This window comes from Cucumis sativus, chromosome 7 (assembly GCF_000004075.3).
Source record: "Cucumis sativus cultivar 9930 chromosome 7, Cucumber_9930_V3, whole genome shotgun sequence".
NCBI classification, from domain to species: domain Eukaryota; kingdom Viridiplantae; phylum Streptophyta; class Magnoliopsida; order Cucurbitales; family Cucurbitaceae; genus Cucumis; species Cucumis sativus.
In genome coordinates this window covers 9,493,945-9,519,370 of record NC_026661.2, presented here as the reverse complement: position 1 = coordinate 9,519,370, position 25,426 = coordinate 9,493,945, and the positions used below count along the sequence as shown (strand labels likewise).

Genomic DNA, 25,426 nt, shown 5'->3' with positions numbered 1-25,426 from the left:
GCAAAACGAGCGAGTAAGACCCATGAGGAACGAGTGGTGGGGATCGAAGAGCAGATGCTCCACCTGATGGAAGTTCCTGATTTCATCCGATTTATTAAGGAACGGCTTGAGGAAGTTGCCAAGAGAGCCAATGCTGTTGATGCGGTGTCTGCTCGTCTGGACGGATTACCCGTACATGATTTGTTGGCTAGAGTTGACACGCTAACCAATATGCAGTGTTTTCCATAAACATATCCAACAACCAAAAGACAAAATCATCATCAACTGAACGGTTTACTACAAACATCAAAGAACCAAAGACAAAATAACCTACTAATATATCCATCACAAACATCAAACAACTATAAACAGAAACAAGAGAGATGAGTCAAAGAATAAACAAATTAGGCCATTGGAATTCCATCCATATATGGACAAAAGCTTAACTGATTTCTATTGGAAAAAGATTGATTTATGTGCCTTAAATTTTAAGCTTTGGTTTCAATTTTGGCTTTTTAAAATAGATAAGATTGTTCTCATTAACATCCAAATTCCAAAGTAAAAATACTTCGATAAACTATACACAGATTGACAGTGTAGATCCACATCATTGTCTCAATCTTTGAACACTCATACCTATAAATTTCACTAAACATAACTAAGAAAACACCAAAAAAGCCAGAATTTCACACCATAAACTTAAAAAATAAACTACAAACAACAAATCTGATCGCAAGTTCAAACTAAACGCCAAAAATTAAACGCACTTAGCAAAATTAACATATATCGAGTAGAGAAACACAAAAAGGGAAAGAAAACAAGAACAGAAGCAAATAAAAATCAAACAATGATCTCAGATCAAGTTTAGCAAATGAACCAAACCGAAAAGGCTAAATGGAATGCTTTATAGTCATAGAGTTCCCTAGAACTCCAGTGACAAGGGTGCGAACTGGTTCTTGAGCCACAGCTGAGGAGGATCAAGAGAAAGATGAAGAATTGGAAGATAAAGAAAGAAGGATTATGAATGGAAGAGTGGAGAGAAGAGTGAGGAAGATGAAGTGATGGCCATATGTAGTCATTATAAAAGTTTCAAAAGAACCAAAATATTAGAATAAACCTACCCAAAAGTGAAAGGAAGAGAAAAGGAAGAAAATAAAGGTAAAATCATGAAGAAGAGAAAACGAAGTTAGCAGTTCCGGTGACTAGTTTGGCGAGCAAGGAAGTTGTTCGGCGAGTCAGCGACGATGTTTGATGGTAGCAGCGTTAGGGAGGAATCTGCGAGAAGAGGAAAATCGGTGGAGGGGATCAGACTATGAGAAGGGGAAATTGGGAAAGTAGAAAAATGAAAAAGAGGATTTTGGGTAACAAAAGGGTTTTCTTTCCCGCTTTTTATTTCTTTCTTTTTTTTAATAATAACGTTTTCAATTCACCCGCTTTTCTTTCCATTTTTTAGTTCTTGTGCGTGCTTTAATTTTCTTTTTTCTTTAATAACGTTTTATAATATATATGTTATTAAAAAAAGTATAAGACAATGCACAAATCACTTCAGAAAATGAAAATCCATCCAATTACACACAAACACACATAAAAGCAAAAAATATTCATAAACCAAAGTTTGAATAATCTACATTTAGATTGTCAAAAAAAATGAATGGTAAAAGTTTGGTTTGTAGATTTATCACTTATAAAAGTTAGTATGTAAGATAAAAAGTGAGCTCAAGAAGTTATGTAACTTGGGGGATTAGAAAAATTGTTGCCGCAATAAGCACTCGTTTATCAAACATCGTCTCTACTTCTTAGGATGAGAGATAAACCTTCTAAATAAGCTACAAGAGAGCTTGACTGTCACAATGAGTACTCTAGTTCAATCAATTTCTTCTTGCTTTGTCCTGAAGAGGTGCTAAATGTTGGAATTCTTTCCTTTTTTTTTTTTCTAGGCTTTTTCCTTGTTAGAATCCTAGAATAATTATGGAAAGATTATGGGAATGTATTCCTTATTTTCCTAAATCTTTTCCTTTTTTATTCCATTGTGTACTCTATTTATTCTCCCTTGTACCTATTGCTTTATTCATTAGAAAATAATAACACAAACAATCGTGGTTTTTCTCCCGGTACTCGGGTTTCCACGTAAATTGGTGTGAACTCGTTGTCTCTCTTTTCAATACTAAATATCACTATACAGTTCGGTTGAAATTTATAAAACTCTTCAAATGTATCAGATATATCTCTTGGAACTAATTAAATTGACTTGAACATGAAATAGTCACATAAACAGTGCTCTCATCAAGGAGAGCAGAACTTGTCTAAGCTCTCATTGTCTCTTTTATGTGTGTGTGAAACACTCTTTGGGATTCAATCTTTTACTATAATATCCTTCACCCAAGGCTTATGTTAGGATTTACCACCTGAAACTTAATAAAATCTAACAAGGATAGCAACAGATGTAGCACTCTATGAAAATATATTGATAATCAAAGATAATGTTCACAAATAGGCCAAGAGTAATAAAAGAATAGAAGAAAAAATAAGCAAGAAGACGATGGAAAGAACAAGTATGAAGAAAGCTAACAAAGAAAAAAAAAGTGATAATCAAGTGCAATAGAGTCAACATATCCTAAATATGAATTTAAAGCAAAGCAAACAAGAACCCAAAATTCAAAACATGGATAGTATTAAAGCCACAAAGGCACTTGGAAAAACAGTTGAAGGAAGGGGTATAATAGAAAAGCATGAGCCCGACCAATGAATAAGATAGGTCAAACAAAGAGAATATGAATGAAAATATTTGTTGGGTTGTTGTGACAAGCGTCAAAGAATGCAAAATGCCTCTCGAGATCGAACAATTCACGCCTACCCATTGAAATCAGTAAAGAATCGAGTCGAATGGAAGGTGAAATTCAGAAGGAAATGGTTGCAATAAAGAAAGGGAAGAACATGTGGGTTTAAACTTTAGAGATATGTTCGGTCAAAAGAAATAATAATATAGTTGTTATTAAGTTTGTAATCCGGAAAAACTTCAACATAATCAACAACAAATATTCATGGTGTCTATTAATCTTGTGTTAGGGCTAAACACTAACTAACTAAAAATAATAATACTTTGAGAAACATGAATTTTCAATATCATTGTTAAATAAGATTGATAAAAATTTAAAGTTTAGATTTCAAGCAGACACCCAATAGACAATTCCATCCAGCAGAGTTCATTATAGTTCAGGTTGTGAAGTCATTAGTTTCTTCACAATCAAAGTTTGTAAAGGTTCCTTTGTACAATTCACACAACCAACAACCTAAGTTTTGTTTCGTTTTATCTTTGGTAAGAAACTGCAGTTTCATGGAGAGATAAAAGTATATTGGAACATTAAAAGAAAAAGGAACTCACCCAAAAACTAATTATCAAGCTCATAATTACAAAAATGTTATGTTACAAACACCCATGGATGCAGTAAAACTAGCAACCTACCCAAGCCTCAAACCTTTTTCTCATGATCTCAACCTCCCTAAATAATCTACCATTTTTTTCAAGACTTTATACACACTAAACAAAAAAACAAACCCAAGTACATAACAAGAAGAGACTCTTCCAAAGCTTGTAAGCCATTATTTTCACCATTTTCAAAGTTTTTGTGCTGCTCAATGGCCATGGAAACCTCTCACTAAAGAACTTAAGAACAAAGAACAATATAATTCAGCAAAGGGTAATGTGAAGAGTAAGCAACTACAAAGATTGTACCTTAAATGGAAAATTAATGAAAATGAAAAGTAGATATATATATTTATCCACTTGTGAAGAAAAATTAGACATTTTCCAGGAGGACAGATCTGGATTTGTACATATATGGACAAAGTTGTCATCGATGTGGAGATTATTACATAGCTAGTTAAGTTGCTACTGTTTTTGTTCTTGAAATAAGAAAGACATCACTTGCAAAACACAACTCCCATACAAATCGCTCATTAAAAAAAATCCCCCAAACATTCATCGTTATTGACAAAGAAACAAAACCAATAACAACCGACGAAGCCAAAACCTCAAAAAGGGTAAAAAAATCAACAGACCCATATATCAAAATCGAAATAACCCATTACCTGGCGAAGAAAGAGCAATAGCACCACCAAGAGAGACCTAGATGAAGCCAAGAGATTTGTGGCTGAGAGATTGAAGCTAGAAAATAGAAGTTTGAACAACAGAGAGACGACGAACAGAGAACAACGAGACGATTATTAGTCCTTTAGCTTTGAAGATTGAAATAACCCAGATTAGTTTCTAATACACCAACTAACAAGAGAGAAATTTTCTGACCTTGGGCGTGAATGAAATCGAAGAGAGGTTTGAGACCTACAACGAGATCAAAGTGAATAGGTGTTAACGAACAAACTCGAAAGTGAGTGAACGGAAACAAAATTAAAGAGAGGCATTTTGGGTGTGGACGAACGAAAATGAAAATGAGTATTTGGGGAAAGCATAACACGGGCAATCCCAAAGAAAAGAAATGAAAATTTTCCCGCTTTTAATATTTTGCTTTTCTGCTTTTTTTTATCTTAGTTTTTATAACGTGTTAATGAAAAAAACTATGGTTGGATGCTATTAAAAGGCACATTTGTTGTAGTAGTGATATAATTAATTTCAAGTTAATAACATACCGATACCGAACCCTATCATGACAAATTTAAAAAATATTAATAACCTTGTTCATTTTTTTATTTCAAAAAATCATATTATTAATTTTTATTGTCTAAATCTCAACCTTTTTATTTAAAAATATGATGAATCTTTCCTCAATTTTTAATAACTTTCAATTAAAATTAGTTTTCGTATCATATCTTAATTTATTTTTAAATTTTGAACTGTGAATTTTGAATTTGAAAATTAAAATTAGATTTTGCATTAACATTTCAACTTTTTTTTTTATTTGAAAATTAAATCTCAACCTTTTTTATTTAGAAATTAAATCTTAACTTTTTTTATTTCAAAATAAGTTGAATGTTTGGACTCTTAATATTTAAGAAATTAAATTCGTATTAAATATTAATTTATTTTTTAAAATTGAATTTACTTTTCCAATAAAATAGGCTAAGATATTATGTTTTTGGATGAAATCTCCCAAATTTCATCCCCATTATTAAATAATTAATATAAAATATTTATAAAAAAATCAGCTAAAATTTTCCTAAAAGAAGATAACTTTTGTATCTTTTTGTTTTGAGCGAAGAGATTTGTTCTTCCACTCCAAGGGTTGTAAACTTGAAAATCAAAAATAGAAGATGGAAAATGAAGATAGTGTTTGCATGCTTCAAATGTGTATATTCTTCTTCTTGAAAATGCACGACAAAATTTCTTCTTGAAAATGTTTGATGAAGTTGAAGACGTAGAGAATGGAGTTTGGGTGGTAGAAGGATTTTGCTATTTTTAAAAATGACTAACTTTAAAATTGCTATTACCCATTTGGATTCAATAGGAAATATTAGTAAAGCCCATGTCAACAAACTGTTTAAGGCCGAAAAGTAGGGTCTTTGCTTCAGGATGTGCAACAGCCTTCACATTGGCCCATTGACAATCCCGACTCCTCCGGCAAAGCACAAGAGGCATATCCACATTTTGTTTGATTCCTCCGTCCACTGCTGCACTCAATTTGGTATCTCAATCAACTAATATACTTCATATTAATCAATCTACTTTATTTAAACCATATCAATATCAATTGTTTGTATACCAAATTTGAAATATGACATTTAGAATTATACTTACTATACTAATATTTAAATAACCATCTTTCTACAAAATCTTGTATCAATTATAAATGATCTTGTATCAAATTTAAATGATTTTGTATCAAATTTAAATGATTTTGGTACATGATCTTGTAGTGAAAAAAGTGAAAAATAAATAAAAAAGATGACAAAGAAGGAAGAAATTCTGGAAGAGGAAATGAAGAAACAGCAAGTAAAAAGAAGTGAATATGTAGAAGGAGAGAAGTAATAAAATAAGAAGAGTTTTTTTTTACTTTTTGTTACAAAGGCTATAAATATTTTTGAGTTTCTCTCTATACATCAATTAACTAGTAAATAACTTATGATGATCTAAATTCATTTTACGTAGAAAAAATCTTTTGGTCGGGGGTTTAGTTTCTATTTGGCCACGTATGTTTCAAAATTTAACATAATGGAATTTTAATTTTGATAGAACAAATCTTCTAAATAATAATAATAAAAGTTTAAAAAAAATCAAAAAACACTTGGCATTTTCAAAAGATTATGATATTTTATTTTATTTTAAATTTAGGGACGTTTGCAAAAATAACAAAAGAAATTAGATAATAGGACTTATGTCACTACATTTTTTAAATTACAAAAGTAACAAATTTAAAAGCATATAACCCTCTGACAGTCTTAGTTTTCTGATAGTCATTTGATATCATTGATTACTTGTCATATTTGTCATATTCACAACATGAAGAAAAAAAAAGTGCTATGAGTTATTTTTTTCTAAATCTTTTTGTCGATGAAATTTCCCTCGAGTCTATTCCTATTTTGAGAACTGCCCCTCAAATATTATAGATGTCTTTAGATAATTGATACTCCACCGTTGGGGCATTAAAGTTTTTCAAGAACTTTAGATCTTTACTAACTTTAAAATTTAAAACAAATAAATATACAATTATTGAAATGACACATCAGTTTATTATTCCACCTAACACTTCCATTCTAATGAAGATGCAACACAAAGTTTCAAAATTTCTCTCTCTCTTTCTCTTTACTATATTTTATTTAACCCTATATCTTTTCAATTACCCATTTTCCAAGTAGTTCTCAACCCTCAAAACCTTTCTAAACACCCTGCTTTGCGATCATACCAAAGGTAATGTAATTATAATAAAATTCTATTGAAGGATGAGTCTTTATCTAATCTGTCTTAATAACAAATATAATTAGATTAATTTTATTTATCACGTTTATTTTTATAACATGCAAATCTAGTTTGTTATTACCATTATCGTTTATGGTCAATCAATAATGGTGACATTTCTATAAATATTTGATCGGTTTTCATAATTCTTATATTGTAATAGGATAACTATATCCACAACGATAATGACAAAGACGTTCTTGCATAATTTTCAATGTAATTGGATTAAGCATTCTCGATTGTTGTTCTTTTTTATTTTGAAGTGGACTACCCCATATATCAATACGATTACAATATATTAATAAACAACATCAAATGTAATCAAATAGGGTAGACTTCATATGACGTTTCTAATAGAATAAACCGGATCAAATTTTTTATAATATTGTTTTGCAAGAGTTCATTACATGTTAGCTTTTTTAAAGAGTAATTATAATTGATAACCTTTTTAGAAATAATAATTAAGGATATAGCAACATTTAAGAAAATTTGTAAATATAGCAAAACTATCGCTGATAAACTTGTATCACTAATACATTTGTATGATCTATCAATGATAGACCAATATTTACAACATGATCTATCGATGATAAACTTATATCATTGATAGAATTTGACAAATTTTGCTATGTTTGCACTTTTTTAAAAATATTGATATATACCTCATTCTTTGGCATCTAATAGCTAAATTTGCAACTACTTTTTTTTTTTTAAATTTAAATATTATCTCTCGAAGGTATTTATTAAGTCAAAATATGCATGAGATTTTAGATGGGTCTATTTTGCTGTTAAAAAGCTTTTTAAAAACATTTTTAACCTCTAAATTTTAAAATTAAAATGCTAGACATAGAAGTTAGAAGTTTAGGAAGTTATTGAATTGGCAAAATTATACTTTCTTTTTTTTACATTGTATTGGATGGCACAATGAAAATATAATTTAGCTATAACAACATTAATACTTTTAATTTTGTAAGTATAGCAACTTTTTAAATTTTAGTTGATATTTTCTATTTTAAACTTTATATTATTCCAAAATTACGATTTTGGTATTCTCTGAAGATATTATCTTCCTCCTAGGTTTCGTTCTTTTAGCTTTCTCCTCTTTCTCTTTTTCTCATCTTCTCTCTTCTTTTTCTTCTCCCTCTTCACCACCGTTCTACTATTCTCTCTTTTGTTTCTTTCTTTTAAACTTCTCCTCTTCATTTGCTTCTCTTTTTTATCTTCTTCTCCTAAACCCTAAACTCTTATGGTGGTTTAGTTTGTTCGATTGGTAACCATACTTATTGGAGTGTTGTTGGGGTGAATGATCGACAATGTATTTCCTTCGGTATTTAGATTTTGAGCAGGATGACTTCAAAAAGAAAGATTCATTCTATTGGTGAAGTTTCAAAGAGCTCAAAATGTAGTTGTTGTAAGAGAGTTGGTCATAATATTTGAACTTGTACATTTGAACCTATTTGAACAATTTAATTGTTTTGAAATTTAGCAATTATCAATGTTGAACAATTTACTTGTTTCAAAATTTAGCAATTATCAATGATGTATTAACAATTTTATTTGAGAATATTTTCTACTCTACTTTATTTTTTAATTATTCTTTTTTGTCCTTAATAATTGATACAGTTTATATAAGGTCTTTAAAGTTCAAATATACCGATGTGATATACTCAAGATAAGGTCTATCAACACATAGAAGCATTATGTTTTTAATTGATATAATTAAATGCAAAGATACCAAAACAAGATAAGATATATCACATACAAAAGCTACTTATGTGATTCAAGATAAGGTATATCACACACATATGAAGAAATAAGTGAAATCCTGGGGCTAACCTCGGTGCTTTCCTGGCCCATATGCAGGAAGAAATGAAGTCATGGGACAAATCTTGGTGCTTCCTGATCGAGATGAAGGAAGAAGCTAGTGAAATCTCGAGGTTAATCCTGTCTTAAGTTTGGTCTTTGTTTGAAGCTTGATCTTCGTCTTAAGTTTGGTGAGCCCTTGAGGAAGACGACGTGAAACCCTAAACTTTTGGAAGAAGATTAAACGTGGAAACGTGAAAAGATGAAAGAAAAACGTGAAATTATTAAAAATGTAGCTTTGTAATTTTGCAATTTTCAAATATGGGTTGGAGCTTGAACTTTTCCATTTGATGTGTACTACGAGCCTAACTTATGAAACTACATTTGTCATATTTGCAAGAACTCCTATAATTGTAATAGGATATAAAAATTTTAAATAATAATTAAGTGTATAGTAACATTTAAAAAAATAGAAAATATAGTAAAGTTTATCGAAGATAGACTTTTATTGTCGGTCTATCAGTGATAAATCAATATTTGCAACATGGTCTATCAATGATACTGTAATGCTAAAAAGGTTTAGATAATTTTGGAGTTAATTATTTTAGTTTTGTTTAATTAGGGTTTAATTTATTGGGTGTTATTAATTTTGAGTTTATTTGATGATAATTATTTGGTTTTGTAGAAATTGAAATTAATTAAATACTGTTGGATGAATATTTAATTAATTGGAAGATTTGATTTTTTGATTGATTGAGAATTAGATTAAATTGTATGTTATATGGTTTTAAATTGAAGGATTTTAAGAGTTATAGTTAATTATAGGTTAACTTTCATAAATAAAACAAACGATCAAAATATTTACGACACATGTCACAAATTGAAAAAGTCCATGGAATTTACCATTTTTTTTAAATCCAGATTTGTCATTCCTTATCATCGTCATTCTTCTCTTCTCTTCTGCCATATTTTTTTCATTGTTTTTTTCTCTTCTTCAATTTTTTTTTAAATATTTCCATTTGCCCTTTCTTTTCATATTCTTTCTTTTCCAATTTTTCTTTTCATTCCCATCATCTTTTTCACTTCTTCTGTAATTTTTTTTCCTTTCCATCGTCTTTTTCTTTTTTTGGTAATTTTTAATATTTTTTCAAATTGTTAGTTGGTTCAAGATCGTGTTCTAAATAATAAAAAAATGATCGTTAAAAAATTATTGGGATCTTGGATTGCTAAATATAAACGATTGTGTTCCGAATATAAACGATTGTGTACCAAATCTAAACGATCGTGTCAAAAAATCTTGAAAAAAATCGTTGAGATTTAGCTACCCTAATTTAAATGATCAAATCTAAACGATCGTGTGGTTCCTCACCTAGAGATGTTTAGTCGCCAGACAAGCTTCTTATCTGTGCACACAATACAAGAAATTGGAATTCTGTCGATGCAAAAAATGATGTCTGGGTAAAATACGTCATAAAAAGGGGTTTTTGTTGACGTAGCAAGGAAACTGTCGGCATTGGTCTTCAATGTCAACATTAGGAGATGACGTCATGAAAGAATGGGGAAACGACGACACCATGCATGACGACATCGTGGAAGCTTTTTATTTTAAAAAAATTATTTAGTTTCCCACGACGCCATTAAAATGTAGATATCTCCCGACGTCTACATCAATTGGGTCGTCATTGGCCTATCTAAGACGACGCATGTTAACCACAAATCATTGTGACAAACCCTTTTGCCAACATAATAGTCGTTAATGTCGCAAAAAATTCGACGATTTGATTTATTTGAAAAAGGTAATGCCAACACCATAAGTGATAGTATCGTTAGTGTTGGGATTTATGCCCTAAAACTCGTAGATTGTAATTTAATCCATTGACCGTTGTTAATATAGTGTTACTATTGTAATAATTGTTATTGATTATATTATTAGTTTTGTCTTAATAACTCAAATCCAATAAACTAATATCCTAAGTTGTTTAATGAGTCTTGAACAGTATGTAGAGACATACATGGATTAATGTTCGAGATCAGCTTAAAGAGTCTATAGTATCGGGATAAAGCTGTGTATCTTATCCTGGCAACACTATGGATACAACTCACTTTGTATTTGATACTTGTATTTGATACAAACGCAATGATCCAACACGTTTGTGTAGTTGACATGTGAGTGAGGGTATCATGTTCAATGAGTTTGCATAAGATCGGACCGCAAAATATTAACCACTAGATGTAACTCCGTGAACTAGTTAGGTTTCTATTTCATTAGGATGACCTAGGTAACTTAGTCTTAATCCTAAATGTATTATGAACTCCTCTTCGCAAGAGATTGTCCTTTGATTTGTACAGGTGAGAGTGACTAAATCATCGACTCAATAAGCTTATCATTTTAGGGACAAGACCGAATGGGGAGTTGGAAACATAATTGCACAAGTTGGAATTCACGTCTTCCTTACTTTATCAAACTTTATTGTGTAAATTTAATTTTGAATATGATTCAAAATTAATTCATGAGAGATAAAATATTTGAATGAGTTCAAATATTAATTTAAAGTGAATTGGATTCATATTAAAATTATTGGTTAGGAGAGAAACTTATATTTGAATATGATTCAAATTTAATTTAAGTTAAATATAATATATTTAATTCAGCTATTAGAAGAATTCGTTAATAATTTTATTTTATTTAATTAATATAAAACTATAAGATATTGGAGATATTCATTAAATAAGATTTAAATAAAATATTAATTAAATAATTTAGGTGTTATTTATAATTATAATTATAATTACTATGGACAAGAAAAAAATAATTACATTTGTTAAAATATAATTATTTAAGGAAAAAATATTGTAGTTTGGAAAGAAGAAGATAAAAATAAATAATTGTGAAAGATAATTATTTGAAAGAAAGATATTTATTGAGAAAAAGGAAAATAATTATATTGTGGAAAATATAATTATTTGTAAAAGTACATTTATTTTTTGGGAAAAATAAATATTGATCGAGGAGATGGCTTCATATGACTGAGTAAATGGGGAAAGAGAATCAATCATATTTATTTAAAAGTAAAATTGATAATTATATACTAGAATATAATTGTTAGAAAAAATGTAACCTCATAACTTTGTATGGAGCTTTTATTGGTTATCTTAAATTATTTGAGAGTTGTGTTTGAGTTAAAATTAAATGATTGAATTAAGATAAAGGAAAAGTTGGTTTGGAATTGGAATTTATTAATTATATATATATGGGTATTTTTAAAAATAACAAAATAAATTTAAATATTTACAAGTTATAGCAAATTTTTTTTTATTGTTTCACTGATAGTCTTGTATCACTATAGCATATCAATGAATCTCACTTATAGAATTTGTTATAGGTTGTAAATAATTTGTAAAATCTACTATTTTAAAAAATTCTCATTTAATTAATTATTAACTAATTAACTAATGGTTAATTAATTAGTAGATTTGAAATTTCTATTAATTTAATCTTTTTTAAATTAATAAAATCTCATAATTCTTTCATACACTCTTTCCTACTCTATGGAGGAAAGAGAGTTATAAATATATAGAAGAAAACAGTTTTGGTCTCTGAACAAAAAAAGAATATTTCTCTCTAAACACATTTCTATTTAATTGGTTTCTACAAACCAATCTCGGATATGAAGGTCTCTAATTGATGGTGTCCCAATTTGGAGATTATTTTCTTTCTCTTATCTGTAATTAGATAGCATGTTTAGTCTTTAAGTCTTAATAAAAAAAACTAATTTCTTAATTATTTTTATCAATGTAATGTTATTTTGTGATTCTACAAAATCTTTCGATGCCATGAACTTTTATCCCTTTAATTAGAAGATGTGTTATCGCGCAACGTGTTTGTGGTACGTCGCAATAACTCATGTTATTTTAGTTATGTGTTGACAGAACACAATGTGAAAACAAAAAGAAGAAAGAAGAGAGGATGACCGGCGGCCGTTGCCACCCACCAATCATTATAAAACTCTTGTTCTTGTCACCAACCCCACTTGAGAGAGGAGAAAGATTGAGTTAAGGATCTCTAGCAAGGGAGTGGAGAATGCTTTGGACCAGGTCATTCTGTTAGGTTAATTTTGAGGTTTTGTAGGTGATATTTTATGGTGTAAAGGGAGGTCATTTTTTGTTCTCCTTTGTTTTATTTCATAATTTCAACAATAAAAAAAATTACATTTCTATGCACAAAGTATACTTCTCAAGTGCTATTGTGACTTCGTACTAACTAATCTCCATAAATAGTTTGCAATTATTTTAATAAATGTTATCAATTTCTTCTTTTAATACAAATGTGTTCACTTATTTGCAATTGAATTTGATAGCCATTTCTAGATCATTCAAGTGTAAAGGGAGTTACTTTTTCCTTACGTACTTTTTTTGCTTTCTTTTTAAGTTAATAGGTTTATTTCTTGGAAAATTGCATTAGATAACAAAAAAAGATTAAAAAAAAATAGTCTATAGCACTTTTTTTTTTTTTTTTTTGCATATTCCGTATAGAGATATTGCATCAAATGACAAAAATATTTAGAAAAGAAGTTTATGACACATATTTTTTTGCATATTGTTATTATGACAAAATTAGTGATATTAGACAGCTATCAAACGTCATAGGGTTATCGACTTTTAGATTTGCTGCTTTTACAATTTCGAAAATGTAGTGACATGCATGTGGGTTCTATTATTATAATTTTTTTTTTGTTATTTTTGCAAGAGCTCCTTGCGAATATGACAACTATGACAAATAATTAATTAGATCAGACGATTATCAGACGGATATCAGAAGACTATTAGAGAGCTATCATAGAGTTATCGCTTTTAAAATTGCTACTTTTACAAATTTATAAAATATTGTGACATAGGCTCAATTATCATAAATTTCTTTTGCTATTTCTGCAAAAGCCCCTTCTTTCTTTCCTTTTTTTTATTTGAATAAAATAAATTAATGATTTCTATTTGTTTTGTTATATATATTTTTTTATATATGTGTGTATTACTTTTGGACCTTGTAATTTTAAAAAATAAAAAAAAGTATGGTAAATGGGTTTTTCCGACGCAGACGCTGCGTCGCGAATGGTTGCATCTAACGACACAACGTTGTACAAAGTTATGCCAACACATTGTTGGCAAACATCTTTTGTCTACGCTCTGACCCAATGTCGGCATTATAGTATTGCCAATGTGTTGACCTTGTAAGCAAATCATACATTGGCACAAAATTGTACACCAACGTCTTCTCATTCCTGCATCGTCGTTCCTACATCATCTTATTTTAAATTATTTCATTTTTTTTGGATAAATCTCAAATTTAATTTATTTTTAGATATTTAAAATATTTAAATATTTCAACATAAAAATAATATTCCCAATTTTAAAATTAAAATTTGGTTTCAAAATTCAAGTCAAATTAACTTACATATATGACCTTCTTTTTATCTTAAATTTAAATCGGAGCCATAAATCCAACTTTACCTCAAGATTGAGGAGCTCATTTTTTTATCTCAAATTAAAATTCGTCATTCCAAATTCTTATGCATTCTCAAGCCAAATTAAGGTATGGTAGAAACCTTATCCTTATTTCAAAATTAAAATTTTAGTTAGGTTCCAAATTTTACCTTTTAAAAAAAAAAATTATCAGACTAGTTTTTTTTCCTCAAATAAAATTAAATTGCGGATAAAACTTTGAACTTGTTAAGGTTTGATCATATTACAACCCTTATTTTAAATTTAAATCAAACTCATGTGCTAAGTTCATAACTTAATTAATTTGATATATTAAATTGAGCAAAAAAATGCTTGTATTTTTACATCAAATTTATCTTTTTCGAGATTCATTCATCCATATACATATATGTGCATAAATCTCGAAAATGGACATTTGTTGAATAAGAAATTTTGAGACCAATCATCAATTGCCACATCATTTATTAAATTAATGATGAAAATGACAAATAATTGAATTTGAGACTAATTAAAATTGACATGTGCCCCAAATTAAAAATTGAAAACATAAATTGGCCAATTATAATAATGTCACATGTTTTCATCTGAACCGTTGGATCAAGTTAATTATTTTAATTTAATTAAATATTATTTACTTTGACCTAGTTCAATTAAGCCAAAAAAATAAGCTTAATTGAGCCTAAAGACTAAATATAACCCAAATCCATGTGGTTGAGCCCATGAGTCTGGTACATGGACCAATCAGGCTCAAGCCCATAAAGCCTATCAGATAATTCTATAAATAAAGGAGTTCTCCTAATTTGTAAGGGGTCGAAGATTTTTGACTCCAGAAGGTCAACAAAGAATTCTTCTCAAAACTAGAAGACTCATGAAGTCGACCATCCTCGAAGATTGAAACTCCTTTGAAGATACAAACTTTCTTCCAAGACTCCAACTTCAAGAACATCACGTGCTCCACTTCCTCCAAATCAAGCGTAATCATCCAATCGAGAGAGAATCAAATGATCAAATTCTATAAATTGAACCACATCGCATCAAATCAACAAAAATACAACATCAACACTAGTTCACCTCCACGAATCAAATTTCTTCGAAAATCTTGTGCAAATAAATGTATATTTTTATTTTTCAATATGTTTATCAACACAAAAAATAAATCATGATATATTTTCGAAAAACTATAAAATTTGTTGAACAAAAAATAAAAATGGAAGAAACGTACATACAATCAAGCAACATAGAATCAGAGAAATGGAAACAAAGAAAAAATCATATAACAATGATAATAAGAAATGAAAATAAATAGAATTTATAGACAAAATAAAAAAACAAACCAATTATTTATAATTAAAAAAATAAATACGTATTATAAATAAATCAAATTAAATCTCACAAAATTTAAAACTATATATAAATGTATTAACTTACTTTAACTGTTCCAAAGTAAAATGAATAATAAATACACAATTTAAAATTAACTCAATAAAAAAAAAACTTTTTTTTTTATTTTTGTTTATATATGTGTTATTATAATTTTTTTATTTTTAAAATAATATTAATCATAATAATGGATAGTGACTATTATTTAGACCTTAATTTGAAACTCAATGCGTCTTCCTTGAAGAAAAATAAATAATAATAATTTGAAGCTTCTTATATAATTGAGCTATATAAAAAAACAATTTAAAGTTTTTTATATAGTTGAGTCAATATTTAGATTATATGAGTTAAAATTGAAAAAAAAAAAAAAGTGATATGGTAGAGGTAGAGTATGTCTGCTCCATAAATTTTCTTGTTAGTAACGGGGCCTACCTTTGCTAAAGAGAAATGACGAATACAACATTGATCGATTGAAAAAGGACAATAAGGGAGAAGTGAATATGAGAAAAGTCATTAATGTACTGAAATAATTGCTTACAATTCTACTAAAATAATAAATACATTATTTCATTTCAATCAATTAAGTGTGCAACATTAACCTAAATCAATTATTTATATAAACTATTATCTTAGGGATCCACAGATTTGATACTCAACAAAATTTAAAAAAATATAAGAAAAAAACACTAATTGTTAAGTGTTTCGATCATCATGAAGTATAATATTAGAAAGTATGCAAAAAAAAAAAAAAAAATATTAAGAACAGTGGGTTTTTTCAATGACTGGGAAATACCAAAATAATTTTTTTTTAAAAAAAAACTGTTTGCTTTTCCTAAATTTGTTTGTAATAAATACAACAGTATTTTATATTGACATGTCACGGTCTCGATTTAACAAAAGCGTTGATGGAACATACTCTATCATAAATATTTCTCCAATAATTATATATGTAAAAAAATTGATAAATAAACCTTTTATACTTTCTAAACAATTTAATGAAAATGGTTGATGGGTCGCAAATTAATAATATGATATTTAAATTGTACCGGACTCTTTTTATTATTTTATAAATATGATACATTTTTTAGTGTAATACCAAGAAGGAGGTAAAGTATATATATTAATAGTATCTTTAGTGTATTAAATACTGAGAAGGAGGTCAAGTGTATATATTAATAGTATATCAAAGATATCAAGTATATTGTGTATTTAAAGTGTATCTATGTTTTTTACATCTTATGATTATTTTTTTTTCTTTTTTCATGTTCGTAGATGTGATAAGTATAGACAATTGACTTAATTTTTAAAACTTATTTTACTACATATACAAAAAGCTTTATTTTTTATGTTTAGTGGCCTTTTTTTACGTTTTAATAGAAAGGTTAATTTGGTTGAAGCAATGAAAATGTAGATGAAAATGTCGATATCATGTGTTCCGAATTCACCGTCCAAGTGTAAGTATAAATAAAACGGATGCACAACTTTTGAAAAGCAAAAACAAAAAGCTAAAAAAATTTCCAAACCCTCCAATATGGATATGGATGGTGAAGTCATTAGATTAATGAAGGTGTTGCTTATATGCATGGCATCTCTAATGTACTGCTATTACATAGCTTCAAAACTTCCCAAAGGTAAACCCAGGCTTCTTTCTCTCCTCCCAATCTTCTCTCTCTTTGCAGTCCTCCCTCTCGACCTTTCCTACGTCGTCCTCACGAGTGGTATCACCATATTCGTCACCTGGCTTACGACCTTTAAGCTCATTCAATTTTCGTTCGATTTAGGTCCTCTAGCTTCCGACCCACCATTGTCATTCCCTCTTTTTGCCTCCATTGCTTTCTTACCAACTAGAATCAAGGATATCAAAACAACCCCATATGTTCAAAATCATAAAAAAGATTCAAATGCACCTCAAGAACTTGACCAAGAAACACCACCCAAGTTGCCTCTAAACTTGCCGGCTAAAGCTTTCATATTTGCATTATTGGTCATATGCAAAAACCATGTTCATCTTGTCCATCCCATTCTAAAGTTAATCCTCAATTGTGGAATATTGTATTTCTACTTAGACATGATTATGAGTATATCCAACGAGTTTGTTCGATTGAGTTTCGGTATCGAGGTCAGACGTTCGTTTGACGAGCCGTATCTTGCAACGTCGCTTCAAAATTTCTGGGGCCGGAGATGGAATCGATTGGTATCTGAAACTTTGCACAACATGATCTATAAGCCAATTCGTTACGACGTTGGGAGCCCTCGATGGATGGCGGTGTTTGTGGTGTTCGTGGTGTCAGGTTTGATGCATGAGCTTTTGTTCTACTACATCATCAGAGTGGTTCCAACTTGGGAAGTCACTTGGTTCTTTGTTATTCATGGAGTATTTGTGGCTTTGGAGATTGAATTGAAGAGTGCATTAGGGAAAAAATGGCAGTTCCATTGGGCAGTGACGGGACCCCTCACGATGGCATTTATGGCGGTAACCGCTCATTGGTTGTTCTTTCCACAACTATTAAGGATGAAGTACTCTCCGTTGTGGCAAGCGTGATGGATAATTTTCTACTACTCTCCTAGTACACATATTCCTTCCATTTACACTATAAATCTTTACTTTGTTACTTAGACTATAATGCTTTAATCTTGCTAGAGACCACACATCATTACTAAATGGTGATGACATGGTTTATAATAAATGGGAGTAGTATCGTACTATTGTAGTCTAGGAAAATTTCTATTGAGCAACCAGAATCATTCTTCTTTTTACCTAAATTATTTTAGGATTTTCATGGATCTACTTAAGTTAGTTTATGTTCTTCTTAGAGTTAGAACAATATGCAGAGTTTATGAATCAAAATTTGAGTGTGAGATAACGTAGACTCATTTGTTCTGAGTTTTAGGAACAAGAAAGCTGGATTAACCACTAAAATATGTCAAACACTCGGGTGAATGATTTTTTTTTTCTGTACTATGTTCCGTTTGATACCATTTGTTTTTAGTTTTCTGTTTTCTACTTCTTAATTTTGATACCATATATGTGAATTTGGAAAATGACATTTTTTATATTTACGAAAATATAGTTTTACATATGAAACTAAATTTTCAATTGCACTTCTAAAGTAAGTATCATATTACAAAAGTTTGCTAGATTAAGTTACAAGTTGAGTGTGGAGTCTATTCGAATTAATTTGTGTTTATTAGGTTTTGTATATGTATTTATAATCCCTAACTTTTAAAAGTGTACTCTGATAAGTTCTTACTTTCAATTTTGTGGCCCAAAAAAAAATTGGAGGTTTTATTATTTTCAAATATTGTGTGGTGCTACCTTTAAACTATCCTTAAAACTTTCGAGTGTAATTCATCATTAATGCTAAGGTTGCTTTATAGGTTGTGGACCTAACGTTTGGCAAAACTATATAAATTTACTTAATTCCCTAGATATAATGATGATCATATGGCATATTTAGATAAATATAATATTAATTAGACAAGTTTTACATCATATGTAGATCTTCAAATTTCATGATCATGATCTTTTGGTATGTAGAAGTGAGGGGTTGGTTGGGAATTGAACTTCCCAACATGGATATCTATTAATCATGTCTTGGAGAGTGGTGTCATAATTACATAGTTGGTAGTTGGTTCCCTTTGATTCTTTTAATACTTATTCCACTATTTATCAACCAAACGAAAAGAAAATACATTTATTACAACCTGTAAATTTTAGCAAGTTGTATCATAAATGGTTATAGGAGGAGTACTGTCCACTTATAAAACTACTCCAAATACTAATTGCATTCATTTAATCACTAACCATTTTGGATAATCTCTACCCATGAGATTCTATTCTCTTTATTATCTAAATAGGACTAAACATTAATATCAGTACGGCACCGCCTTAATTAATTTAGCATCTTCATTGTCTAGTGTGCATTCAACTTCAGCTAACCTTCATGAGTACCCAATAATAGGGATAAGAAATGTTATGGAAAAACATCAAATATATATATATATATTTCATTTCTCTACATCCATTCTGATTAATGTTTAGATTTGAACTGAATACACCAGTTTTAACAATTTTTACAAAAAATATCAAGACCAAAATAATCTTTTTTTTTTCAAAAATTCAAAAATCAAAATAGACACAAGATACACAAATTAAAAATCTAGAAAATAAGATATAATGGAAGACAACATTTAAAACTCCCAGGTATAGAAAAACGTGCACCACATTTGGGTACTATAAATGAAAGGGATAGGATTAATACCCATCAATTTTTAAATGGCCAATGGACCAACGTTTATTCTTGGGTATCATAACATACAACTCTATCAAAAACTCTTTTTCAAAATGATGGATGCATTACATATTCAATCCACTTACGATGTGTTTAGTTGAGATTTCAAAGTGTTTAATTTTATAAAAGAATTATTTTGAAAAAATTGGTAGTGTTTAGCAAATTAAAATAATGTATTTTCTAAAAATTCATTTATAAAATAATCTATTTTGTAGAAATCTTTAAAAACCAAATTTAAATATAAACACTTATAAAAAAGTCTAACAAAATATTAAGTGTTTAAATTTTAAACTCATTTTTAAAAAATGTTTAAAATAAAATGTATTATTAAAAAACATTTTATTTTTAATTCAATGTTTGGACCCTTAATCTCTAGGTAAACTACTTAAACATTCTATCACAATTTAACGAAATTCCAAGGAAAACCATCTTGTATGGAGTAGTTACAACTTAATTATAATAACATCTTCAAATTTTCAATAACAACTAAATTTTAAAAGTGTCAAAATTGAACCAAACTTATATAACACATGCATTTATACAATTATACAAGTTTGTGAACTCAATATTGAAATATTGAGTAAATTTAAGACATTCATTTTTAATTTTTAAAGTTTAATTAAGGTATAATTATAGCTACTCTCCTATGTTGAAGGTGGCTTTTGCAATTTACTATTTTAAAAAATGAGATATTTGTTTTGATAACTTCTTTAATTTTCATTTTTTTATTAATGTAGGATATGTATGGGTTGGACTGCATTCGGACCACACTCATATATTATTTATTAAAAAAAAGGTGGTTCATAAAAATAGGAGTATAACACTAACCCTAATGGATGGGCCAAACCGAATGGAATTGGTATAGATTGAGTCGAACTGGTTTTAGCAAATAAGGATAATTTACCAAATTCGAACCATACCAATTTGGGTCGGCTAGGTTCATTCAACTGTGGTTGAAATTGTTAGGGAGAAATGCCAAGATGACAGTACGCATCAGCCAACCACAAATCATTCATATCATCTGATTCCATAAAGGTTCAACTTATTGAAGAAATATTTCTTTCTTCCAATTATATTGATACACCTCTGGATATAAATTAAACTATACAAATATTCTTTATTCCTTTCTTTCCACATTTTGGGGAACCCTCTGTATAAATAGGAAATTACTATTGCATCGCTTTTGTAGTAAAAAAGAGAAAATTTCTCCCAGACTTGAAAACCCACGATTTCCTTCTTGGTATCAAAGCTTTGAAATGACCAATGGCGTCTCCCTCATCGGATCTTCAACCACAAACTTCAGTAACCCTCCTTTAAACCAAATACTAAATCAACTAGCCTCTGTGAAACTTGATCGTGGAAATTATTTGTTGTGGCAAACCCTAGCCCTTCCCATTCTGAAGAGTTACAAACTCCAAGGCCATTTGACGGAAGAAAATCAATGTCCTCCAAAATTCATCATAAATCCAACCTGTGGAGCATCATCAAGATCCACTACAACAAAAACGGTTAATCCGAAATTTGATCAATGGGTTACTTTTGATTTATTACTTTTGGGCTGGATGTACAACTCAATGACACCAGAAGTGGCACTCCAACTGATGGGGTTTAACACAGCAAAGGACCTCTGGGAAGCCATACAAGATTTATTCGGAGTACAATTAAGGGCAGAGGAAGATTTTCTTAGGCACACATTTCAGACTACTCAAAAAGGTAATTCTAAGATGGAAGATTATTTGCACCATATGAAAACTAATGTTGATAACCTCGACCAAGCTGGGAGTCATGTTCCTCTTCATTCCTTAATTTCTCAGGTCATATTGGGGTTAGATGAAATTTACAACCCTGTAACCGCTGTTATTTAGGGAAAACCCACCACCTCTTAGCTAGATATGCAGTCAAAATTACTAATATTTGAGAAACGCCTTGAGCATCAAAACTCCCAAAAAATCCAGGTAATATTGTCCAAAACACCACTGTGAATATGGTTCAAAACCATGAGAATAATGATGCTCGACAACCTGGAAACTCATATCCACACAATAGTAATGGCTCAAATGGAAATAGTCACAGCATGGAGGTAGCAACTTCGGCAGTCACGATCGTGGCTGAGGAAAAGGAAACAAACCAACATGCCAAGTATGTGGAAAATATGGGCACTCTACACTGGTATGTTATAACAGCTTTAATAAGAAATTTTCTAGAAATTTCATTCTAAACAGAGGACACAATATTAACGCGGAAATTACTATTGCACCTCTTTTGTAATAAAAAACAGAAAATTTCTCTCAGACTTGAAAACCCAAGATTTCCTTCTTGAGCTTACCATAAAAAATTAGGGTTTTACATTTTTCTTTTGTTGTCACAACTCGGTAACTAGCACCTATCTCCTTCAAACCTCCATGATCCATATGTTCCTCAACTTCCATAACTCAATCCTAACCCTAGCCATAACCTTCTCCCAATATTGCCAATTCCAAAGACTTCGATTCTGAATTCATCTCATGGATGCCTCCTTCATCAGCGATCTCTTCTACATCTCTGATTTAGGGGGTGTTTGGCCCCATGGCTTAGTATCAGATGGGTTTAACATTTGATGCCAAGCCCATGTTTGGCCTAAAACTATAGACTTAACATAAAAAGTAAATGGCGAGTTGACGGAATAGTTGCAAATTTAGCAATTAAATTTAAAATAATTAAGTATATAGCAACATTTTAAAAAAATTGTAAATATAGCAAAATTTGTCAAATTCTATCAATGATAGAGTCTATCACTGATAGATCATACGAGTGATGCAAGTCTATCGGCGATAGTTTTGCTATATTTACAATTTTTTTTAAATGTTGGTATATCCTTAATTATTATTTCTCAAATGGTCATCCATTATAATTATTTTTTTTTTATTTTTTATTTTTGTATTTTTAATTTTAGTTCTCAAATTTAAACCAATACTTTCATTTCCATTTAAAAATTAATACTATAATTTTTGGATGATAAGTCAAATAAATTAAAGGTTAAAATAGTTTGAGTTGGTTTAACTAAAAACGATTAATTTTTTATATATAATTTTTGTGTTAAATAATTTTTTTAGTCAAAATAGTTAGTGTAATACTCCAACTGCTTTTCTTATTAAATAATTTCTTTATTTTTTATATATGTAAAATAAAAAGAATTTTTTTATTACTCTAACAAAAAATAGAAAAAGGTACATTTTGGTTGAAAGAATAAAAATAATGAACACATTATAACTTTCCCTTTCCTTTTTATTTTATATCATTTTTTATATGAAACATATGAATCCCCTTTCCAGTAAAACTTGAAGAAAATAAATGGTAAAAGCTTAAATATTTTTAATATATTTGACTCATAATTAAATTTTAAAACACATAATTATACGTAATTTTAAAATTTAAGAGTATGTTATACCTAGCGTACAAAATTTAAGATTTAAATATACATTTTTTATTTTTATTCTTTGGTTACTTTAACTAGAAAGCTTATGACTTATTTGGATTTTAAACTCTTTTAATAAAAACAGTCTAAGTTTAAATATTACATTGCATGTGCATCATAATAGGAAGACAACTATAACTATCACTAAATTCTACTTCACTTTTCCTTTTGCATGACCATTTTGCTATGATTATTTTGAAATCTAGCTATTAGACGTTTTTTAATGTGTTGCTTAACTGAAATTTTTGTAAACTCTATCTGATTACGTAACTTGTTATATTTTGTGAATAGTTTATAATATTCTTAATTAGACCATTTTTTTGTTTTACATTATTGTCATCAAAATCAACAAGACAAGAAATTGAATTATATGTACAAAATATTAAAAAAATCAATTAAATATTTTGTACATGGTAAATTTAGATTGTACAATTGACAAAAAGAAAGAAAGAAAGAAAGAAAGAATTAGCTAAGCCTATAAATTCAAAACCAACACTGTAAACACAAGCATTAAAAAATTCAGTTTACTAATTCATGCCAAACACAGAGGCATCTGTAATTCCTAAGCATTAGAACCTCATCAAATAAGTCCTCTGTCATTCAATTTCCAGACATTTGATTCTAAACCTGCGTGCCAAATGCCTCCTTACAACCTACATAAAGAGGTAAAACCCAAAGTTGCTTTGCTTTAATTAGTCCGCCCCAATCAGCAATAATATGTACTACAATATTATTTTTTTACTGTTTTGGACGTGTTCAACAATCTTTAGCGAGATTTTTTTGCTTTAACTTTATTTTTCGATTTTTTAGGCACATCGCTGTTTTTGTAAAGTTTTATATTTTCAAATGAATACTTAGTATCCAACCAACTTATTTACACCTCTATCTAGAACTAATTTTACACCTCTATCTAGAACTAATTTTAGTTTTCATCCAACACACTACTCACCACAACTTATTCACATTTTTGTTGGTATATTTTGTATGTTCATGATTTTTTTAAAGAAATAAGTCAATTGATGGTTGCTAAACTTTCATGTCAATATATCAATTATTGTATGTAAATGTAAAAACATTAACAAAAATGTTAGACATGTTAATGGAAATTTATTATCATAACCTATACACTTTAAATTATGTAATATTATTATAATAGTGATTGTCATTATTAATGAAACAATGATGTGTATTGGTATTATTATAATGATTGCGTTGTTATTCAGGGCCATAATGTGAATTAATAATGGTAGTTTTTATTAACTATGTACATAAAACCCATTATGACCTACCATAACTCAATTGGTATATACATCATGAGCAGGTGACAAAAACTCCTATCATTCAAATTTTTCATCCTCATTATTATACTTTTAAAAAAACTAATGATATTTTTCTTTCATTTTTTAGTACTTTTTTTAAAAAGATTTTACGGTATAAATTAAATTAGGTTTTATTGGTTTTTAAGAGTTAAATTTTGGTTGTATAATTTTAAAAATCAAACCCCTAGCTTTGAATTTATATATATCTATCTTACTCGAGCTATTCCAATTTATATATTCTGGTTAAGCCATTAGGCTTTATGGTTCAAACTTGATATATTTATATTTTATTCTTATTCAAACAAATATTATATATATTATATATCGTAATATAGTCATAAACATATCAATCATGTCGGTATAACATATAAGTCATTCATATCACTCATCAATATCAATTACATTATGCATCTTAGCTATATCAATGCATAACAAAAAGTATGTAAGTTTTCAAATTTAATTCGAAGGTCAAGTAGTAGAATTTCTTACCTGAAATTAGTAGTGACAATAAAGTTCTTGAATTAATCAAATTCTAATCATAAAAAAAAATTTAAGTATCTTAATTAATAAAATTAACATTTGACTTTCATCTAAATTTTTTTTCAAATTATCTTACCAAAAAATTGTGGTTGAAACAAATTCAACCTTGAAGAAAAATCATCATTTAAAACTTCAAGATTTGTTAATGGGACTTTGGGAAGGTATTCAACCAAAATCAATTCTAAAATGAATAGGTTTTTTTTTTTCTTTTTCTACTTCTCTTTTCAAACTGAGTATTCCAATACTATTTATATAG

The 25,426-nt window shown here is 29.0% G+C and overlaps 2 protein-coding genes and 1 long non-coding RNA gene across 3 annotated transcripts; 2 read left to right on the top strand and 1 right to left on the bottom strand.

The window, feature by feature from the left end:
* Positions 1-3,729: 3,729 nt before the first annotated feature.
* LOC116404975 lies at positions 3,730-4,484 on the bottom strand. The gene is made up of 2 exons (XR_004218002.1): positions 4,283-4,484; positions 3,730-4,144 (listed from the first exon to the last, which is right to left on the bottom strand). It is a non-coding gene; the product is annotated as an uncharacterized LOC116404975 (long non-coding RNA).
* A 12,522-nt stretch (positions 4,485-17,006) lies between these two features.
* On the top strand, positions 17,007-18,537 carry LOC101217464 (probable long-chain-alcohol O-fatty-acyltransferase 5). Its single transcript, XM_004150975.3, has one exon. It carries the CDS (start codon positions 17,097-17,099, stop codon positions 18,105-18,107), a length of 1,011 nt encoding a protein of 336 aa, XP_004151023.1. The 5' UTR covers positions 17,007-17,096; the 3' UTR covers positions 18,108-18,537.
* Positions 18,538-20,944: 2,407 nt separating this feature from the next.
* LOC116405217 lies at positions 20,945-22,148 on the top strand. Its single transcript, XM_031889152.1, has 2 exons — positions 20,945-21,570; positions 21,672-22,148. The coding sequence occupies exons 1-2, from the start codon at positions 21,114-21,116 to the stop codon at positions 21,689-21,691; spliced, it is 477 nt and encodes a 158-aa protein (XP_031745012.1). The 5' UTR covers positions 20,945-21,113; the 3' UTR covers positions 21,692-22,148.
* Positions 22,149-25,426: the final 3,278 nt, after the last annotated feature.